Raw genomic sequence first — 18,923 nt, 5'->3', positions numbered from 1 at the left:
CGCTGCTCATTTGCATTCCGCTTAATGACCGGCAGCGGCTTCCCCGGGACGGGCGGGGTCCGGCGGCAGCGGCGGGCCCGGGCCCGGTGGGGCGGGGGGCGCGGCCCGGCCCCGCCCGCGCTGAGGCCCCGCCCCCGGCCCCGCCCCCGGCCCAAGGTAGGTGCTGTATTTAGGATCATGCCCTTATATGGTGATGCGCGCGGCGCCCCGCGGACGGCGCGCACCATATAAGGCAGCGGTGCCGGGGCCCGGGTGAGCTGGTGAGCGCTGATTGGCCCGCCCGTATCGCAGCAACGGCTCGGGGGGGGAGCGGCCCCGCGCCCCCCCCGCCCCGCCCCGGCCGGGACCCCCGCGGGCACCGAGCGGGGCCGCCCCGATCCCACGGGAACACCCCGATCCCACGGGACACTCGCGGCGGGACCCCCGTACCGTGCGACCCCCACCCCGCGCGGTGCCGCTGCCGCCTTGCTGCCCCTTCCCGAGCCGGGGCTCCCGACCCGCCATCTCGCCACGGCTCTGCCGTGGACACCGACGGCACTTGGGAGCCCACGGCGGGACCACCGCTCCTCTGTCTCCGCCACGCGGGGCACGGAGGAAGCCGACCGTGCCTGCCCCACTGGCGGCAGAGCACCCGGAGGGACCGCGGGCTAAGACAGCCGGCGGGACGGGGCGGTCCCGTTGCTCCGCGCAACGGGACCGTGCGTGGCCAAGGGGGGAACGGTCCCCGGCCCTGCACGGGCTGGGGTGACCCCGATCTGAGGCACAAAAATCGGGGGACTTTGCGGACGAGGGCGGCCGGGGGTACACCGCTGGGCGAGGCATTCACAGAAGGCAGCGGAGCCCTTTGCACCGTGCGCGGCGCGGACGCGGTTCCGCGCACGCGGGCGCCACCCGTGATGCGCACCCACGGCGGCAAAGCGCCCTCAGTGTCCCCCCGCCACGGTGCGGACCGGCCGCGCGGGAAGCTTCTCCCGCTCTCCGGTGGGGAAAGGACATCCCCATCTCGGCTCCCACAGTCCCATTTTCGGGACATCCCCTCACCCCACAGGCACCCGCGAAAACCTCCGGCGGGGAGGGAACTCCGGCAGCGCAGGCGACAGCCGCGCACCCACGCGTGTCCGCTCTCGCCCTGCGGGCCGGCTGCGGGGAGCCGCCGCCGTGACGGGCGGGGGGCGGCGACACGGTGCGGCCACACCGGCTCGAGTTTTCGTTGCGGCTTCGCCGCGGAGCCGCTGCGTGGCCAAGTCGTGGCCGCACGGTACCGCGTGCTCGCGCCCCGATTATTTTCCTCTATTTTATTTTTATTTTATTTTAAACCGAAAGCAAAACCGGGCGCTGAGAGAGCGGATTCGGGGCTGGTGCTCCTCCGGCGTGTCGGGCTGCGGGCGATGACCGGCCGCCCTTCCGCCGCGCCCCCCGGGGCTCGGAGTCGCCGCTGCTTCGGCGGGCACCGGGCGGGGGCTGCGGGCACGTGCACGGCGCTACGGGCCGGGCGCGCTCGGGGCGGGCTGCCCCGGTCGCCCAGCGCGCCGCAGGTGAGGCCACACACCGAGCACCGCGGGCTCTGCTCCGGTCCCGCCGCCCTGCGGAACCTCCGACCGTGCCCCGCGCCGCCTGCCCGGGGCTCCCCGGGGCGGGGGGTGGCGACGGCTGCGCCGCTTCCTCGCCGTCCCCCCACCATGGCAGGGATTCAGCGGGCTCCGCCGAGCAGCCATTTTCTGCAGCTGCTTCTCCACCAGAGCTCAGCCGGGCGGCGGGACCGGGTGGCGGCGCAGCCTCGGGGACCCCCGCCCCGCTGCCCTCCGCCGGGACGGGCGCCCCGAGCCCGGGCGGGCGGGGCCGGGGGTGGCCGGGCTCCGCCGCAGAGCTCGCCGTGACAATCCCACCCTTTCCCCGCCATTTTGTTACCGTGCTGGCGTTTTCCCAAAGCAGACACAGAGCGGGAGCCTTGGGAACGGGCCCCCGTTGTGCCGGGGCGGCCGCCCCCTGCCAGCCGTGTCCCCGTTCCCTCCCACCCCCGCCGCGCCGCACCTGGCAGCGGGGCCGGTCCCGGGACGCGCGGCCACCGCCGGCGCCTTCCCTCCGGGATCGCCTCGCTGCCCTTCGCGCCCGCGGCACCCGACGGTCGCGACTGCCCGGGTCCATGCAGGACCCTGTCACACGGGGCTGGCACCGAGTCCCGGGCCGCCGGCCCCAGGAGGAGGATGCCCTTCCCGGCTTCCCTTCCCGATGGAGCGGGGACGCGGGGCTGGTCACCGCCTTCCGCCCACCCCATGGGCAGCGGCAGTGCCCTGGCGGCCGAGGGGACAGTCCCATCGCAGAGGGTCCGTGGCGGGGCCGTGCCGCCCGGCACAGCACCCTTCAGCCTTGCCCGGTCTCGGTGCCGGTCCCGGCTCCCCGCGGGACCAGCCCAGGCTCCCTCGCGGGAAACCCGTGGGGACCGTGGTTGGGCCACGCGAGGCCGGGCACCCCGTCGAGGCTTAGGGCATGGCCAGACCGCCGGGGAGGGTGGCAGGGGAACGGAGGGAGGTGACCGGGACGAACCGCGGGACAGCGCGGGCGGCGCGGGGACGGGCGGGCAGGACAGCGAATGCCCCGACGGGAGCGGCCGGTCCCTCCACCCGCGCGGGGTTGATGAGCGCCGGCTTGACACCAACCACGGAGCCCCGCCGGTGGGTGCACGTCCCTGTCCCACGGCCGCACTCCCGGCTCGGAGAGGCATTCCCGGCTCGGGATGTGGCACTGGGCGGCGGACCCCGGCGCGGCGGCGAAGGATGCCCCGCGCGAGTGGGAGCGGAGCGCGGCGGGGCCGGTGCGTGCCCCGGGCTGGGCCTCCGGAGCCGAGCGGCGGCGGAGGGCGGAGAAGGAGCGGGGAAGGAGGGGGCTCCTGCAGTGCTGCAATGCAGCGCCGCGCCGAGCCCGCCGGCCCGGCCGCGCTCCGCCGCCCGTCACTGCGGCAATGCGGATGGAAGCCCCGCCCGGGCTGGGCCGAACCGGTCCGGCCATCCCCTGCCTGCTCGGGCCGCACCCTGCCCCAGACGCGCCGGGCTGCCGCTCTCCCCCGCTTCCTCTGCCCCGTTTCGTTTTCCTCCCGCCCCTGCCGGGACCGCGGGACGTTTCCTCCCGCGGCGGGACGCAGCCGGCTTGTGTCCCGGCATCGCCCGCTCGCCCTGTGTCTGGGGGCTCGCAGGGACCCTCATCCTGAATGCCGGCGGACGCCCCCAGCAGCCACCCTGGGGGCCCCCTCCAACCCCCGGCTTCTCTCTGAGTCTCCCCTCGACGCCGGGAGTTGCGAAGCCCCCGGTGCTGCACCCACCCGGGGCGGATCCCTGGTCCCTGCCCTGCTCTGTTCCAGCTTCTCCCGGGAGAATCTCCCTCCTCCCCACCTATCCTCAGGGCCCCCCAGGGTCTCTGTGTCCCCATCTCCTCCTCCCTGTCCCCGCTGACCCCTGTGGGCAGTCCAGCAGCAAACAGCGCTGCGGGGCCCCAGGCGGGGCGGGGGTCCCACCTCGGCTCCCCTTCCCCGTCAGACACTCGGAACCGCAGCACCGCGGCCGCTCATGGGAGCCCCCGGTGAGGGGAGCCCCGCGCCGCAGCCGCCTCTCCCCTCCCGTGGGTGGTGATGTGCGGGCAGCGCCCTGGAGAGAAGGGATTATTCACCTTGTAAAAGCCGCTGATAAAGACACAAACCCAGCAGGGCACGGCGGACCATGAGGTGCATAAAATACCGGGATTTAAGACTGGGGGGCCACCACAGCCCCCCACTGCCCGCCCCTGTCCCACAGGCTCTGGATCACCCCTCTCTCTGTTCGACTTTTGCCGCAGCAACCTGGGGCTGGATCCAGGAATTCTCTCCCAGCCATGCCAGGCAAACCGGGTTCTGCCCTCCCACCTGGATGCTTTTTTTCTGACGCGGTGAAAATGGCACCGCATTCCAGCTCCAGCTCCTGCTGGTGCGGACTCAGCCGCTGGATCCTGCCATGTCTGCCTTCACTGGATTAAAGCTCAGCCGAGCCCCTGAATTTCTTCCCTGGGAGAACTTTCCGGGCTGATCCAGATGTCCTTCAGCTCCCCTTCGGGAGGCCGGGCACCCCCGCGGCTCCCTCTGGGGCTCCCCGCGCCCCCCGCCATCCCTGCGTCTCTCCCCGACTCCTCTCCAATATTTCAATGTCTCTCTCAGCTACCGGAGGCTGTTCCACGCGAAAGCGGGCTCACCAGTGCCACACACCGAGCAGTACCGCTCCGCCTCCGCTCCCCCGCGCACACGCGGGGAGCCCCCACCGGCCCTGGTGCCACCCCTGTCCCTGTGCGTGCCCCTGCCCCTGTCGCTGTCCCTGTCCCTGTCCGAGTGCCACAGCTCCCGCTGGCACCGAGAGAGCGGCGCTACACGCGGTGCCCGCCGCGGAGCTTTGCCGGAGCTCCTCGGGCAGCGCTGAACGTGCACGGGGACAGAGCGACCCCTGAGCGCAAACCGGCTGCTGGGGGGGTCCCCGTCCCCCGGGCAGCCTCAGCCCTGGCTCCTCGGCTCCTCCTGCCCTGGCTCCTCTCCGGGAGCGGGGGACTGGGGACGCTTCGGGAGCCCTTTGAGAGCTCGCCCTGCCCCGGCGGGGGAAGGTCCCGGGACCCCAGGGGTGGCTGAGCCCCCCAGCCCCGCACCAAGCGGCTGCCGGGCCGGTTCCCTGCAGAGCCCCCGCTCATCGCAGCCCCTCCTGTGACCGAGCCCCTCGCGGGACGCGGTGCCAGCACCCCCACGCAGGATCCCCGCCCGTGGAGCTCCAGCTCTCAGCGGGCTGTGCTGAGCCCCCGGCTGGCCGCTGGTGGCCACGGGCACGGGGGGGCTGCTGGCCCCTGAGGCGCCCCCCGGTCCTGATCTCCCAGCGCTTGGGACGTGGCACCAGCGGCCATTCCCAGCCACGGGGACAGCGGGTGGCGAGGGGGGGAGGCACGGAGCAAAGGCAGGAGGAAAGAAAGCGAAGTTAAATTTGACAGCCTGAGAGCAGAGAGACAATGCCACGGCCGAGACTTATTTGTCACATACTCAGGCATGAGATGGAAGGAATTCATTCCTGTGATAATGCTCGTCCCTGCTCAGCCGCTGCTGCTGAACCACAAATTGCTGCTTGCAGCACAAAATATGGAAATGGAATATATCAGATTAGACGCCTTCTTGCTGGGGCTCTGCTCTAGGAGTTATTTCTAAGTCCTGAGAGTTAAAGCATCTTCAAGCAGCAGAGCATCAAACCCTGACAAAGTGGGTCTGCTTCAGGTGGCGGAGCTACAAAAGGAAAAACACCAGGAAATCGGCGACCGTGGAGCCACTGAAAGATTTTTCAAAGCAGAGAGAGAGACACCCAGGGAGGGCTCTTCCCACCTCGGGTTAAAAATGGCTCAGGGTCAGGCTGAGCCCTTAAACTCGAGATAAGGCATCGTTCCAGCCGCCGCCGGGGAGAGGGGTGGCACCGCTCATGTCCGAGCGCCGCAGCCTCCTCTCTGCACAAGCCACCGTGAATCCCAGGGCTTGTCTGTTGCTGGTGACTTCATGTGCCAAAAGGACGCAGGCGGAAGAAGGACAGTGTCACAGCGTGCTGGATCCAGCGCACATTCCTGCTGCTGAAATGACAGCCTGGCTTGCACCGCACGCCGAATGGGTGGGTGCAGCGGGGACAACGCTTCAGCCTTCATTTTTCAGCCGTGTGGAAATACTAACGTGTGAAAATTAACGTTTCCAAGCATATGTGAATATTACCATTTATTTTGTGTTTTGAGATGCTTCGGCGGCTCCTCGATACCGAGCAAACTTCCCCTCCCCTAACCTTGTATTTGGTATTTATAAGAACCTGACGCTCCATTGTTTTTTTCTTTCAGACAAAATATAAAATATTTCTTCCCGAGGAGCTCCCCGAACTTGAGGAGCCCGTTCCCCTCAGAGGCATCGGCAGTGGGAAGGGGTGCAAGAGATGGGGCGGCACCAGGTCAGGGACCCAGAAATTCAGAGGGGGACCCCCTAACCCTCATCTTCTGAAACACCATGCCCAGTCCATCACAAAGAGCATTTTCAGGGGGCCGGGACCGCTCTCCCCAGTGCCGGGGCCGAGGGCTGCGTGCTTCCCTGCCGCTCCCCGCATTCCCCGGGGCGGTTTGCCGCCCCTTTCCCGGGATCAGCCCTTCCTGCCTGGCACAGCCCGGGATGAGCCCGTTCCGCCTGGCACAGCCCGGGATCAGCCCTTCCCTCATGGCACAGCCCGGGATGAGCCCGTTCCGCCTGGCACAGCCCGGGATGAGCCCGTTCCGCATGGCACAGCCCGGGATGAGCCCGTTCCGCCTGGCACAGCCCGGGATCAGCCCTTCCCTCATGGCACAGCCCGGGATGAGCCCGTTCCGCATGGCACAGCCCGGGATGAGCCCGTTCCGCCTGGCACAGCCCGGGATCAGCCCTTCCCTCATGGCACAGCCCGGGATGAGCCCGTTCCGCATGGCACAGCCCCCGGCCGCTCCCGCCGTGGCCATTTTAGCCCGTGCTCGCCCCCGCCGCTGCCGCAGCCCCGCTCGCCGCCTCCCGCCGCTCCCTCGCTCTCTCCGGCGGCTGCGGACCGGTCCCGCCCCGGGGCTGGCGTGACGATGCCCACGAGGCGTGACACGGTTCCGCGGGACCTCCCCCGGAGCAGCCCGGTGCCCCCGGCTCTCCCCCCGCCAGCGGCGGCACCGGGCGGGCGGGAAGGAAACGCTGAGCCCTGAATTGCTGCTCGCAGCTCTGGGAGCTGCCCCTGGGCTGCGGGAGCCGAGGGATAGCGTGTGACATTTGAGTCATCCTGATTTTCCTATCCTTGTGTTTCATACACGAAGTGACACCTTGCCCTGCTGGGCATCAGGGAAGGGGCAAACGCGGGATGCCGGAGCCCTTTCCTGGGGCAGGGTGTTCCCTCTGGGGCTCATTTCACAGCCATTAGCAAACACCGCCATCCCTTGTCCTGGGCATCCCAGACTCATCCCTGCTGAGGACAGAGACGAAGCACCCAGGGGCTTCCCAATTCTCAATCACGAAAAATTCCCAACCAGAATTCCTTGCTCAGCATAGTCTTCATATCGAAATTAAATGCACGTTTGCTAAAGCTCCCATCAGCTCAGACCCTCCATCCAGGCTTCTGTTAATGCATTTTCTAATAATATCCAAGTCCTCGCCCTGGCTGCTACAGCACACCACCTCTGAAAGGTTTGGCTTATCCCTTTCTCACCTCCAGCTAAGACCTTCTGAGTGAAGCAGCTCTTCCTTCTATGCTGTGGAGCTGTGTCCACATTCAGGCCATGGCAATGCATCGATTCCCCGGAGAACGGGAGTGTGGCCATGCCCCTCAGCAGCTCCCTGGGACAGAGCCTGCAGCGCTGGTGGAGCTCAGCCCCGCTGCCGTGGCTGGGCAGCTCCTGTGCCCTGCCTGGTGCGTGTCTTGTGAAAGGGTGCTGCTGTTTGACAGGGCTCTTGGAGGGCTTCGGGACCCCGGAGGGTGTGGAAATCCGGGAGGCTTTGGCAGTCGGTGATCGAATTTCCTCCGTCCCCAGCCCGGAGGCGCAGGGCCAGCAGGGCGGCACAGGGACAGCCCAGCCCCGGCTCCCGGCACCCGGGGTGCTCCTGCTGTGTCACACAGCGTGCTTTATGTGCCTGCTCCTTCGACAAAAATAAATCTTCGCCTTTGCAGTTTGCTTTAAACTACATCAAGGTGTCAGCTGAACTGACGGCTGCTCTGAGAAACGACCTCAGGAGGCGCTGGCAAACGGCTCCGGGGCGAGCCTGGGGTCTCGCCCTGGCTCGGGAGGCACCGGCAGCTCCCAGCCCGCGGGGAGGACACCCCGGGCACCCTCAGCCCTGCCAGGGCCTGGCCCAAACTCCCATCACTGCAGAGACCCTCATTTCTCGCCCGTTTGCACCCAAAGGTCTGTCCTGCAGTGACAGCCCTGCAGTCTACTCACGCTGGCACAGATCCAGGGATGGCTCCCACGAGCAGCTGCACCACCCGGCCCTCTTCTCTCCCTGATCCCCATTCCAGCCCACCAGCAGCCTCTTTCCCTTCCCTGGCAGGCTGCACACAGCTGGCCACAGGCACCTCTGCCCCTCTCCCTTGTCCCCCTCTCCTGTCACTCCCTGCAGCAGCCACGGGGGTCCCTCCTGGGGAGTGCAGTGAGGGGGCCCCGGGAGCTCAGCCCCCGTCTCCCTCCAGCCTCCTGCTCACAGAACAGCTCTCCCTTGCTGCCTGAGGCTGGGCCATGCCACAGACCTTGGCTGGGTCAGACAGTGCTGCCCCAGCCACATCCTGCGTGTGAGATGTGTGAGATGATCAGTTTGCCTGCCATGGGATCCTCCCCAGCTCAGGGGGCAGCAGGAGCTTTCCCAGGCACAGGGGATTGTCAGGAGCCACTCCACCAGGCTCTGGAAGCACCTGGAGAGGGTCTGGGCTGTGCTGCCTCTGTGCAGCTGCCTTCCTCTTCTGGTGCAAACGTAAACAGAGCTGTGTCCTTGTGGCTGTCTCTGACAGATCTCACATGAATCTGGGCTGAGTCCAAATGATCTTATCTGTGGAGAGACTGAGAATTTCCCACTACCAGGCTTTTTTGACTGCTCAAACCAGAGGCAGCCCTGTGGGATGGGGGAGATGGGGGAGTTCAGGGCTGGGCTGAAGGGGGGGAGCCCCCTCTCCATCCCCTTGCCAGTTGTCCCAGTTTGGTGAGGGCTGCACCTCCCACAGCTGCTCTCCCACACACAGGGACACCAACCCCAGCAAAACCCAGTAAAACCCCTCAGTGGCTGCTGGATCAGCCCCACAGATCCAGTTTTAGGTAAAATTGTTTATAGCAGCTGTGTGTGGCTGTGCCCAAAGGGACAGGCATAGAAAAACATAACCCAAGCAGTGGCCTTCCCTCCCAAAAAGCGGCCATGAATGCTTTACCTGGTGGCTTTACCATGGAGGATGGCTGCTGAGATCACCACACCCTCACCTCCTGACACTGCACAGCAAAACCAGAGAAGAATGGGAAAATAAAGGAGAAATCTCACAAAATGCACACAATGGATGCGTGGAGGAGCTGCCCCCACCCCATGTATGAGCAAAAGCACTGAGTGCCCCAAGTGCCAGGGAAATCTTCCACTTCCCACTGCATACACCCACCTCCACCCTCTGCCCTTCTTGAGGAGAAGCTCCTCTCCCATTCCCAGTCTGGACCTGAAGTCTGGATCCATTCTCAGACTGGACCTCCCAGTTCCCACAAGACTGTTTCTCACTCTGATTAAAACACATCAGCTCTGTTTTGTGTTTATTGAACATCCTTCTTCATTACAGCATCCTCACACCACGGAGGGAGCCTTCCTCCCAGCCCTGGGGCCCACACTGCCACTGTGCCAGGTCGTAGCCTGGGGATGGTGTTTCCATCACTTTCCGTGGAGCAGGGATCCCACTGAAAGCACACAGGGCCACGGCAGCTGCTGGAGATGAGCTGGGTCCCAGCCTGGTGCTGGTGCTGATGCTGTGGGGAGGGGAGAACCTGAAAGGGTCAGCACAGAGCTGCAGCCCCTCCCTGAGCACGGCCCTGGATCCATCAGGCCCTTTCAGAAGGGCTCAAAGACGAACACAAATTCTCCTTTTACATCAGCAAATGTTTGTCTGGAATAAATCCAAACCAAGCAGAGGTTAACACATTCCTGGGAAATACATTAAATGTAGCGCGCACCAGCCTTCCTAATGGAGCGTGGTGACGCTCCAGCTCGCCCTGGATCACTCTGATAACCATTGGAAGTCACCATGGACTCCACATTAATTTGCTCAGTAACAGGCATTTAGGTTTGATGCATTTACTGGGGAGAAAGAGAGCGGCAGGAATAAGTAATTCACATCCAAACATTTCATCTCTCCCAGCCAACCGGCCCAGCGAGGGAAGGGCGCAGCTTTTAAACCAGTAACTACTTATCACACCTTTCACAGCACAGGAAGCTGCTGGAGTTGTGATAAACATGATCAAACTATTAAAGTAAGAAATATCTGGCTGTGTGGTTTCCGGGAAATGGTGCCTCAAACCAACCACAGCTGCTGCCGGCACAGAGGGAGCTTCAGGGGCTTCTGCAGCCCGGGGGTGCAGGGAGGCAGCTCAGAGGGACAGTGTTCCCTTAAAAACCGGCAGCACAACACCCTCCATTTTCAGAAATGCTAATGAGCTGAGCCAACTGCAAACCTGCAGCAGTTATTAATTGCCCCGAGCCTCGCACACCTACGGCCCAGGGAAGGGAAGGGAGCTGCCGAGCCAGCTCGCCGTGGCAGCGGTGCCCGGGCTCTGGCCCGGAGCCTGCAAGCCCATGGCTCAAAGACACAACCTGCTGTTTGTTGGAAACCCCGCTGGTTTCAAACACCTTTGTCTGCCTAAGGAGCAGTGGTGCCCCGGCAGCCGCCCTGGCCCGGAGCCGCGGCCCAGCCCCGCTCCTGCACTGGCTCCCCTGGCTGTTGAGCTGCACTTCCCCTTTCATAAATCACATTTTGCATTCTGAGCATGCGTCTCCTCTTCCATGCCATTTTTGTCTTCAGATAACCATTAGCTTAATTAATCAAGGGAAAGGCATCATTTCTGATCGGAGGTTCTGATCCTGGAGCCTGGGATGGCAGGGAAACTCTTCCCACCACCCCATCCCTGGGCACCCCCGGTGCAGAATGGGGTTCACCAGACCTGCCCTGACACCGCTTCTCCAGCACCCTCAGCACATCACCCACAGAGCTCTGGTGACACGCAGCGTTGATTAAAACCCTCTTAACATTCAGCACAGCTATCAGGCAAAGGTTGATTTCAATCAGAGTTCACCATTTCCACTTGCCCTGGGTGCACAAACCACCAGCTCTGGGGCCTCTGTGCAGGCAGGTGAGCACTGCCCAAGTGTCCTTTGGCTCTGGAGCACCAACACCAACCAAAACCAGGGCAGAACTGAGCTGTCAGCACTGTTCCTGCCCATGGAGCTCCTCCCCAGCGCCATTCCCACCTCAGCCTGAGCTACACCAGAGCAAAGCCTGCAGCTGCAGCAGTGTGTCCACAGGCATTGTCCCACTTGGGCACAAGCCTCTGCTGCTCCAGCTGGGAAAATGGCAGCCACACACCCAGCGGTCACTTTTCCACCAATTCAACCCAAACTGGAAAAGTCTGGATTGGAAAAGTGCTCCCGCTCTGGCATAACTGCTGGCAAGGCCTGGGTTGAATGGCACACCTGGGCTCCTGCTGTGACCCACACCTGGCTGGGCGCTGTCCCCCCTTCCCACAGACACCACATCGCCCTCAGCTTTGCAAAGGAACAATGACCAAGATGAGTTTGGAGTTTTTAATAAATGAAACGGCACCTGGGAGGCCTGGGTGGCCCAGAGTGGGCAGCAGAAGCTGGGAGGTGATTTGTGCTGTGGGAACAGCGCTGCCCCATGGCTGGACAGAGAGACACTGTGACAGCAGGACACAGGGCTGGCCCTGACCCTCACCATGGCTCAGGGATCACTGCAGGCTCCACCTTACCCAAACCAACTCAATTTGCTTCTCACAAGCTCATGGCTCCGATCCACACATATCAACGTGCCTCCAACAATATTTCAACCAAGACCTCTGCTGGAGGAGACCTCGACTTTGACCAAAAGCCCAAGAGGAGACAGGCTGGCAGCAGAGCCAGTTTTGCTGGCAGCTGAGCCAGTTTTGCCAGCACGGGGTTGGGAGGGTGGCACTGCCCAGGCACTCAGCCCTGTCTGGGGAGGTGACAGGGGTCGCTGGGGGCAACAGAGACTGAGCACTACCTCAGCCACCACTCTGTAACCCCTCTCACAGAGAATGAGCCCTGCACTGTATTTCCAGTGGACTCCAGCAATGATTAATCTGTTCAGAGACAGCTGCAGCTTTCTTGGTGGAATTTGGACCATCTTCCTTTCTGGAGACATTCAGCTTCTTACCTAACTGTGACCCTCCCCAGCACTGGGATGGCACTGCTGGGATGGCAGCCAACCCCCATCACTGTGCCACCTGCCCAGCCTGTGCCTCCTCAGCTTTCTCAGGTTCCCATCACAGAACCACAGACCTCCCCCAGCCCTGCCAGAGGGAAGCACCACACCTCGGGCTCCTGAGGCCTTGCTGCCCATCCACAACACAGAGTGTCCCCAGCACTGTGGGCACAACACTCCGGGGGTCAAAACCGAATTATATTCAAAACGCTGCACCTCTGAGTAAACTTTTTAACCTGCAGGCACCAGCTCTAGGGCAGCCCAGCTGCAGCAGGCACACACAGGGACCTGCCATCCGTAATGCTGTAACAAATGCACTCCAAATCCCGGTAGTTTTTGTAAAGGTTTATAGTCCTTTGCCATGATTGCATGATACATTTCTTCCCCTGTGACACAGCCCTCAGACCAGGATGCGCCGCTGGCAGCTCGCAGCAGCTGGGCTTTGCACTCCGATCTACACTAGCTGCAGAACATCAAATGCACTTTCAACATCTCCATTTAATATTTACATTCAAGCAATTAATAATTGGAAGCTTATAGTTTAGACATTTCTAATAGCAGCAATTTCTATAATAGCTCGTTTAGCTTTAGATAACGATTTTTTTTTGCACATAGAAACACCACATGTGTACAGTATCAAAAAATATATACGGGATGGTCCTGCGGGTCGTGGGGAGGGCAAGGGACCAAGACTAACAAATGCTCAATGGTTAAAAAGGAGAACAGAAAATAGTCGTTTGATATAGTTTATAAGGTGATCTAGGGACTCCATAAATCTAGGCTTTATATTTCATTATATAAATACCTACAAATAAATATATTAGCGTGGCCAGGGAGCGACCAGCTTTCAGCTCAAACAATACATTTCAAGAACACCACGTACAAACGGGAGCAAGAATCACTTGACAAGTTAGCACTGTTAAAATATAATACTATAACTCTGAGTAACTGGCGGGTCCCATCCTTGCGTGTCCCACTGCCTGCAGGTCCGGGAGCAGCCCCCAGCTGCGGGCCGGGAGCAGCGGCAGGGACGGCCACCATGCCTGGCCCTGTCCCGGCGTCCCCTCGCTGGGCACGGCGGGCTCGGCCGTCCAGGGCCACGTGGGCTCCGGGGAAGGGGCACCAGTACCGGGAGGGAGGCGGTGGGGCCGGCGGCCCCGGGATGGGCGGGCAGCTCCCACGGGGAGCAGCTGCCGCCCCACCTCACACCGTCACGTACTCCTTGAAGGTCACGGTCAGGCAGTTTGCGGTCACATCTGTGATAATTATATTCCCAAAGAACGGCTTGAACTCCTGCAGGGACTCGGCCTCCTCCTCTTCCTCCTCCTCTGCGGCCTCCTGGGGCTGCGGAGGCTCCGGGGCCGGTTCCTCAGCCGCCGGCGGCGGCGGCAGCTCCGGCTTCACCTCGGCCAGGGCCAGCTCGCCCTCCGGCCGCGGCTTCACGCAGCGCAAGTCTATGGGCTCGTCCAGGTCCGAGTCGAGCAGGATGACCTCGGGCTGGGCGGGCGGCTCGGGGGCCGGGGGGCTGAGGCAGGTGGGGGCGCTGATGCTGCGGGAGGTCAGGCGCTTCTTGCCCGGCTCCCGCTCGGCGTGCGGCTCCGACAGGCAGCGCTTCCGCGAGCTGCCGCTCGACAGGTTCAGTCCCATGGAGGAAGGGCTGTGCTCGCACACGGGACTCAGCGACCAGGGCACGAGGTCCGGCTTGGTAGTGAGCTGCAAGGGCTGCTCCGCCGGAGGAAGGGGCAGCTCCTTGGCCAAGGGAGTCTTTTGGGGACCTTCCTCCAGCTCCGCAGGGGGCTGCCGGCTCTCGCCCTCTGCTTTGCTCAGGGCATTGCTGCCCACCACCCTGTCCTCCCCTGGCTTCCTCCAAGCCTCCACCTTCTCCTCCCCACCCTTCTTAGGAGTCCTCTCCTCCGCGGCCCGCTTCCGGGGAGCCTCCCCAGACTTGATCTTCACCGCCTGCATGCCGTTCTCCATGTACTTGCTCATCACAATCACAATGCGCCCGTTCTTGTTTTTGTTCTTGACGATCTTCATCTTTCCCCCAAGGCCATTGCTGGTCACCCTGTCCCGGGGGGGCGGCCCAGTACCACTAGACAGGTTCTTCTCAGCTCCGTTTTTGCTCTCTGCTGTGAGGCTCTTGACCGGGCCCAGCAAGTTTTTGGCCGGGCCGTGAGCCCACTTGTCTGGGTGGGCGACCAGGGGGGCCTTGTTATTGTCCAAGCAGGCCTGGCCCTGCGGCTCTTTGCTGCTGGGCTGGTAATGGGGCTCATACATCTTGGGGTCGGGCTGGTAGTGATGGTGCTTCTTGCTGTTCAGCTGGTAGTAATACTTCCCTTTGCTGTGGGACTGGTGCTTCATGCCGCTCTCCTTGCCGTTGGGCTGGTACTGGTGGTGCTTCTTGCTGTTGAGCTCATACTGGTGCTGCTGGCTCTTGCCCGAGGAGCCGAGGTCCAGCTTGGGCCTGGTGTCCACGGCCGGCTCCTGCAGCCCCGTGAGGATGTTGGAGCGGCGGGCGAAGGACGGGAGCTGCAAGGCAAAACCGAGAGCCGCGCTCAGACAGGGCTGGAGAGCCCTGCCAGGTGCTGCTGGCCGCCGGGGGCCGGAGCTCCGGCAGGTGCTGCAGGCTGCGGCACAGCCCCCGCCCCTCGGGGAGCTCTGCTTACAGGATGCTGCATCCCGGGGCACCGCGTCCTCGAGCAGGCGGCCCCAGCCCACTCCAACTTAGAGGCTGTGCATTGCTCCAGATTAATGAAGCAATGAAAAGAAGAAAAGCCCCCTTCAATCAGCTGTCTGGGAACGGGGGCCGAACGGGACCGCGGCTGCCGAGCCCGCGAGCAGCCTGCTAATGCCAGCCGGGCACGGGCACGGCGGCTCTGCAGCCCAGAGGGGAGGGAAGGGGAGGGGGGCCGGGGCACCCGCTGAGCTCAGCGCTGGGGGTCCCCGGGGCGCTGCGAGGCGCCCGGGCTGCGCGCAGGCTCATCCTCAGCATGATGAAACCCGCTGCAAGCGCCTCCCCGGGGGCTGGGCCCGCGCGTTACCTGCACGACCAGCGGCTTCGGCTTGGGCCCCCGCTTGCGGTATCCCATCAGCTGCTCCTGCCGCTCCCTGCGGGAACACAGCGTCACGGTGAGCCCCAGGGCGGCACACGGACCCCCGGAGCCAGCCCCCCGCCCCGCACGGCAGCTCCCACGGTGGCAGTGACCCTAGGCGGGGGCAGGGAGGGGGCAGCGGGAGGGGACCGGGGCCCGCAGGTGGCAGCGGGCCGGGGCATCCTGTGCAAGCAGCAGGCGCCTTCCCCGCTGCTGCCTCCCCGCTGTGGGGAGGGGCTGGAGTTCACAGTTTGCGCCAAAACACTCCAGGAAATAAATGCGCGGAAGGAGAAAAAAAAAAATTAAAAAGGCTTAAAAAAAAAAGAAGGCAAAAAGAAAAAAATAAAAAAAGAAAGCCGAAGCCCGTCCAAGCGCAGCAGCAGCAGCGCCGCCTCCTCGAGTCGCGGCACCGAATCCCGGGAAGAAGGAGCGCGAGGCGCGGCGTGGGGGGGCGCGGCGCGGGGGGGACCCCGGCGTGGGGACCTTGACCCGGAGGCGTCGCCCGGTGGCCCCGCACCGCCCGCCCCGCCGGGGCCGCGCCCCCGGCCCGGCCCGGCCCGCCCCCGCCGCGGCCCCCGGCTCCGTGACGCATCTGCAATTGCGGGAGCGGCGCGGAGCGGGGGTCCCGCCGCCCCTCCCGCATCGCCCAACCTCGGCCGCTCACCTGTTCTGGAAGGCGATGAGCAGCCGGGGGTCCAGGATGTTCTCCTCCGGCTCCCACGTGTTATATCTTGGAGAGGGGAGGAGAGCGGCCGTCACGGCGGGGCCCTGCCGGCGGGGCCGGGGTCCCGGGCAGAGCCACCCCGCAGCACCGGGCCCGGCGAGAGCGGGGTGTGGGGCCGGGGTCCCGGGGAGGGGGATGGGCGGGGGGGGCCGCGGGGACGGTACTGTTTATTTAGCGCAGTTATTATTCCGGAGGAATTCCAGGCATGTCATGATGAAATTTTCCAAATCCCCTTTCCCGGACCCAGGAAAGCGGCCGCGGGGCGGAGGAGGGACCCGGCCGCCGCGTCCCGGACCCCCCCGCGCCCCCCCGCCCGCACTGTCATGCAAACCCCGAACGCTCCGCAGCGGCCGCGCTCGCTCCGGTGCCGGTGCTGCCCCCGCCTCGGCAGCGGCTCTCGGGGCTGCGGGGCGACGCGGACGATTTTTGCGGTTATTCCCCCTTTCTCCCCCCTTCCTGCCCCCCCCTCCCCGCTCGGTTCTGCAATATGGAGCCCGACTCCCGAGGAGGGAAAGGGGGAAGGAGCCATTTTCTGGTGCACATCAGCCGCCGCCTGCTCGGCTCCCGCCGCCGTCACCGCCGGGCCCCGCCGCCGCCTCTCGCCGCCCGCTCGCCGCCCCGGCCGGGGCCCTTCCCGGAGCCCCATCCCCGGCCCCATCCCCGCCCGGTGCCGGTACTCACTTGGGCGACCATCCCCTCCATTTCACCAGGTACTCGACTCTGCCCTGAGCGGCGCGGGAGGCAAAGACACGGCGTCAGCGGGAACCGCCACCCCCGGCGCCCCCGGGCCCCGCCGCCCCCCGCCGCCGCCGCCCCCCGCACCTTTCGGATCCGCTTCTTCTCGATGCTCTCCACCGCGAAGACGTGCTCGCCCACCGCCGGCAGCTCCATCCCGCAGCCGGGAGGGGCCGGGCCGGGCCGCGCTGCAGCCGAGCTGGGCTCGGGCTCCGGCAGCTCCCGCCGCCGGCCCGACAGACACTGAGCGGCGGCACCGCAACCGTGCAAATCCCGGAGCGAGACGTCAGGGAGGCGGCGCCTCCCGGGCCCGGCTGCCCGTCAGCGGCGGGGCCGGGGGATTGGCGCAGCCCTGCCGGGGAGCGAGGCGGGGAGGGGGCGGGCGGGGGCCGGGCACGGCGGCGCGGGGAGGGGGCGCGGGCGGCCCCGCTCCCGCCCCACGCGTGACTCAGCACGGCCCCACGGGGCTGCCGGGGGCGGCACAGCCCGCGGGGCAGGTGCGCGACCCGCGGCGCGGGGGGAGCGGGGTCGGCCGGAGGGTCCCACCGGAGGATGCGCGGCGGGACGGGCGCTCGGGAGGGCTCCACGCCGCGCCACGTCGCGCGGTGCCCCGGGCCCGGGGGGCGGCGGCGCCATCCCCGGCACGGCCCGTGGGGCCCGAACCCGCCGGGAAGCCCCGGCCGCGCTGCCCGGCGGGTCCCTGCGGCCGTGGGGCGCCCGCCCGGGGACGGCCGGCGGTGGCGGCAGCGGGCCCGGCCCGGGGCAGGTGGCGGCGCTTTCCCCGCCCGGTGCCGGAAGCCGCGCACGGCGGCGGGGCCGCTCGGGGAGCGCGGTGCGGGCGGCTCCGCGCACTCCGTGCTCGTGGAGCGGCTCCCGGGGAGCACACGCGTGTCCGCGGCTGCCGGCGGGGCCGCCCCGCGCTCCCCGCGCCGCTGCGGGAAGCGGGGCCGTGCCGGAGCGGGAGGCGCCTTCCCCGGACAGGTGGAGCGGGGCCGGACCCGTCCCGGTGTGAGCCCCGTGCAGCCCCCGCCGTGCGGGCCGGCAGCTCCGGGCCTCCCGCCGCCGCTCCGGGAGCGCCCGGGCACCGCAGCCCCGGGCCGGACCGTGGGGCCGCGGGCACGCGTGGGGCGATACCCGGGGGGCGAGGAGCCCCCGACCCTTCCCAGGGGCTCGGTCCTCGCAGGTGCCAGGCTGTGTCCCGGAACCGGCGCCCCGGAGGAACCGGAGCCTCCGCGCCCGCTGACAACGGGGCGGTCCCTGGGGCTGGCCTGGGGTCTTGGTGCCACCGTCCCCCTTGTTTCCCCGGGCTCTGCCGGGCCGTGGCGTCCCCGCCGGGCCTCGCACGGGCCGATCGATCCCCGCGGGGTTCCCGCAACTTTCGCCGGGAGCGGCGGGGCCGAGCTCGAACGGCAGCGGGGCCCCGAGCGGCTCCTTTGCCGGGGTCGGGCGGCGCCCCCGGCCCCCGGGACGTTCTCGTTGCCCCGGCTCGGTGCCAGCCCGGTGGCCGCGGCCCCGGCCGGCATCAGCCGCGCCCTCGGCGGCCCTGGCCGGGCCCGGCGGTAGCGGAGGGGGGACACCGGCAGCACCGCTGAATGTCACCGCGCCGCAGCCCCTAACAAAGACGCAGCCGCCGCGATCGCAGAGCCGAGCCAATAAAAAGCAAACTGATATTACAATTTTGATTTCCCTGGAGGGCCGAAGGGGCTTAATGTAAGAATTATTATCCATTGTGAACAGCAGCCCAAGGAAAACACACACAGGAAGATTTAATTTTTTTTTTTTTTAACTTAGCGGTTTTCCTAAGAAACATACATTCATTGAAATTTATGCCAGCGGAGTTTGTTAACCCTCCCCTTTGACATTTCCAGCTTCTCCTGTTGCCAGAGGAGACAAACCGCTAATGCTTGCAATAAAACTGAATGCCCAGGGACGAGCACGGTTTGGTGCGCTTCCTCCCCAGGCTGGGTAAGCTGCAGAGCACGTCCAGCTCCGGATCCCGCCCGGATGGGAGAGCTCTGCTCTCCCCGGGACTCAGTCGGGAGTAGGCGATGAGGAGGGCAGAGTTTGGCTGGCTACATATATAAAAATATAAATTAAAAAAATTTTAAAAAACCATTTAAATGTGTGACCAGACATCCTCGGCATCTTTTAGAACCTGTCTCAGGAGCAATACCAGAGACTGTTGATGAAATATAATTTATATATCTCTATATATATATATAAAAGTGACACAACACTGAAAACCAATATTAAAAGCATTTTAATCACTGCCTGGCCCCTGGCTCCCATGGCTCAGCAGCAGCTCCTGTCCTTCGGGTTCCTGCAGGATCTTCATCTGCTTTCTGTTACGGGGCTGATTGCACATGATTCACAATA

General features: G+C 65.0%; 1 protein-coding gene across 1 annotated transcript; it reads right to left on the bottom strand.

Annotated features, from left to right (window-relative positions):
- Positions 1-12,326: 12,326 nt before the first annotated feature.
- On the bottom strand, positions 12,327-16,808 carry CBX4 (chromobox 4). The gene is made up of 5 exons (XM_030962025.1): positions 16,635-16,808; positions 16,494-16,537; positions 15,753-15,818; positions 15,038-15,104; positions 12,327-14,525 (listed from the first exon to the last, which is right to left on the bottom strand). The coding sequence occupies exons 1-5, from the start codon at positions 16,701-16,703 to the stop codon at positions 13,200-13,202; spliced, it is 1,572 nt and encodes a 523-aa protein (XP_030817885.1). The 5' UTR covers positions 16,704-16,808; the 3' UTR covers positions 12,327-13,199.
- Positions 16,809-18,923: the final 2,115 nt, after the last annotated feature.

The sequence above is a fragment of the Camarhynchus parvulus genome, chromosome 18, assembly GCF_901933205.1.
Source record: "Camarhynchus parvulus chromosome 18, STF_HiC, whole genome shotgun sequence".
In the NCBI taxonomy this organism is placed as follows: Eukaryota; Metazoa; Chordata; class Aves; order Passeriformes; family Thraupidae; genus Camarhynchus; species Camarhynchus parvulus.
This window is presented reverse-complemented; position numbering and strand designations above follow the sequence as displayed.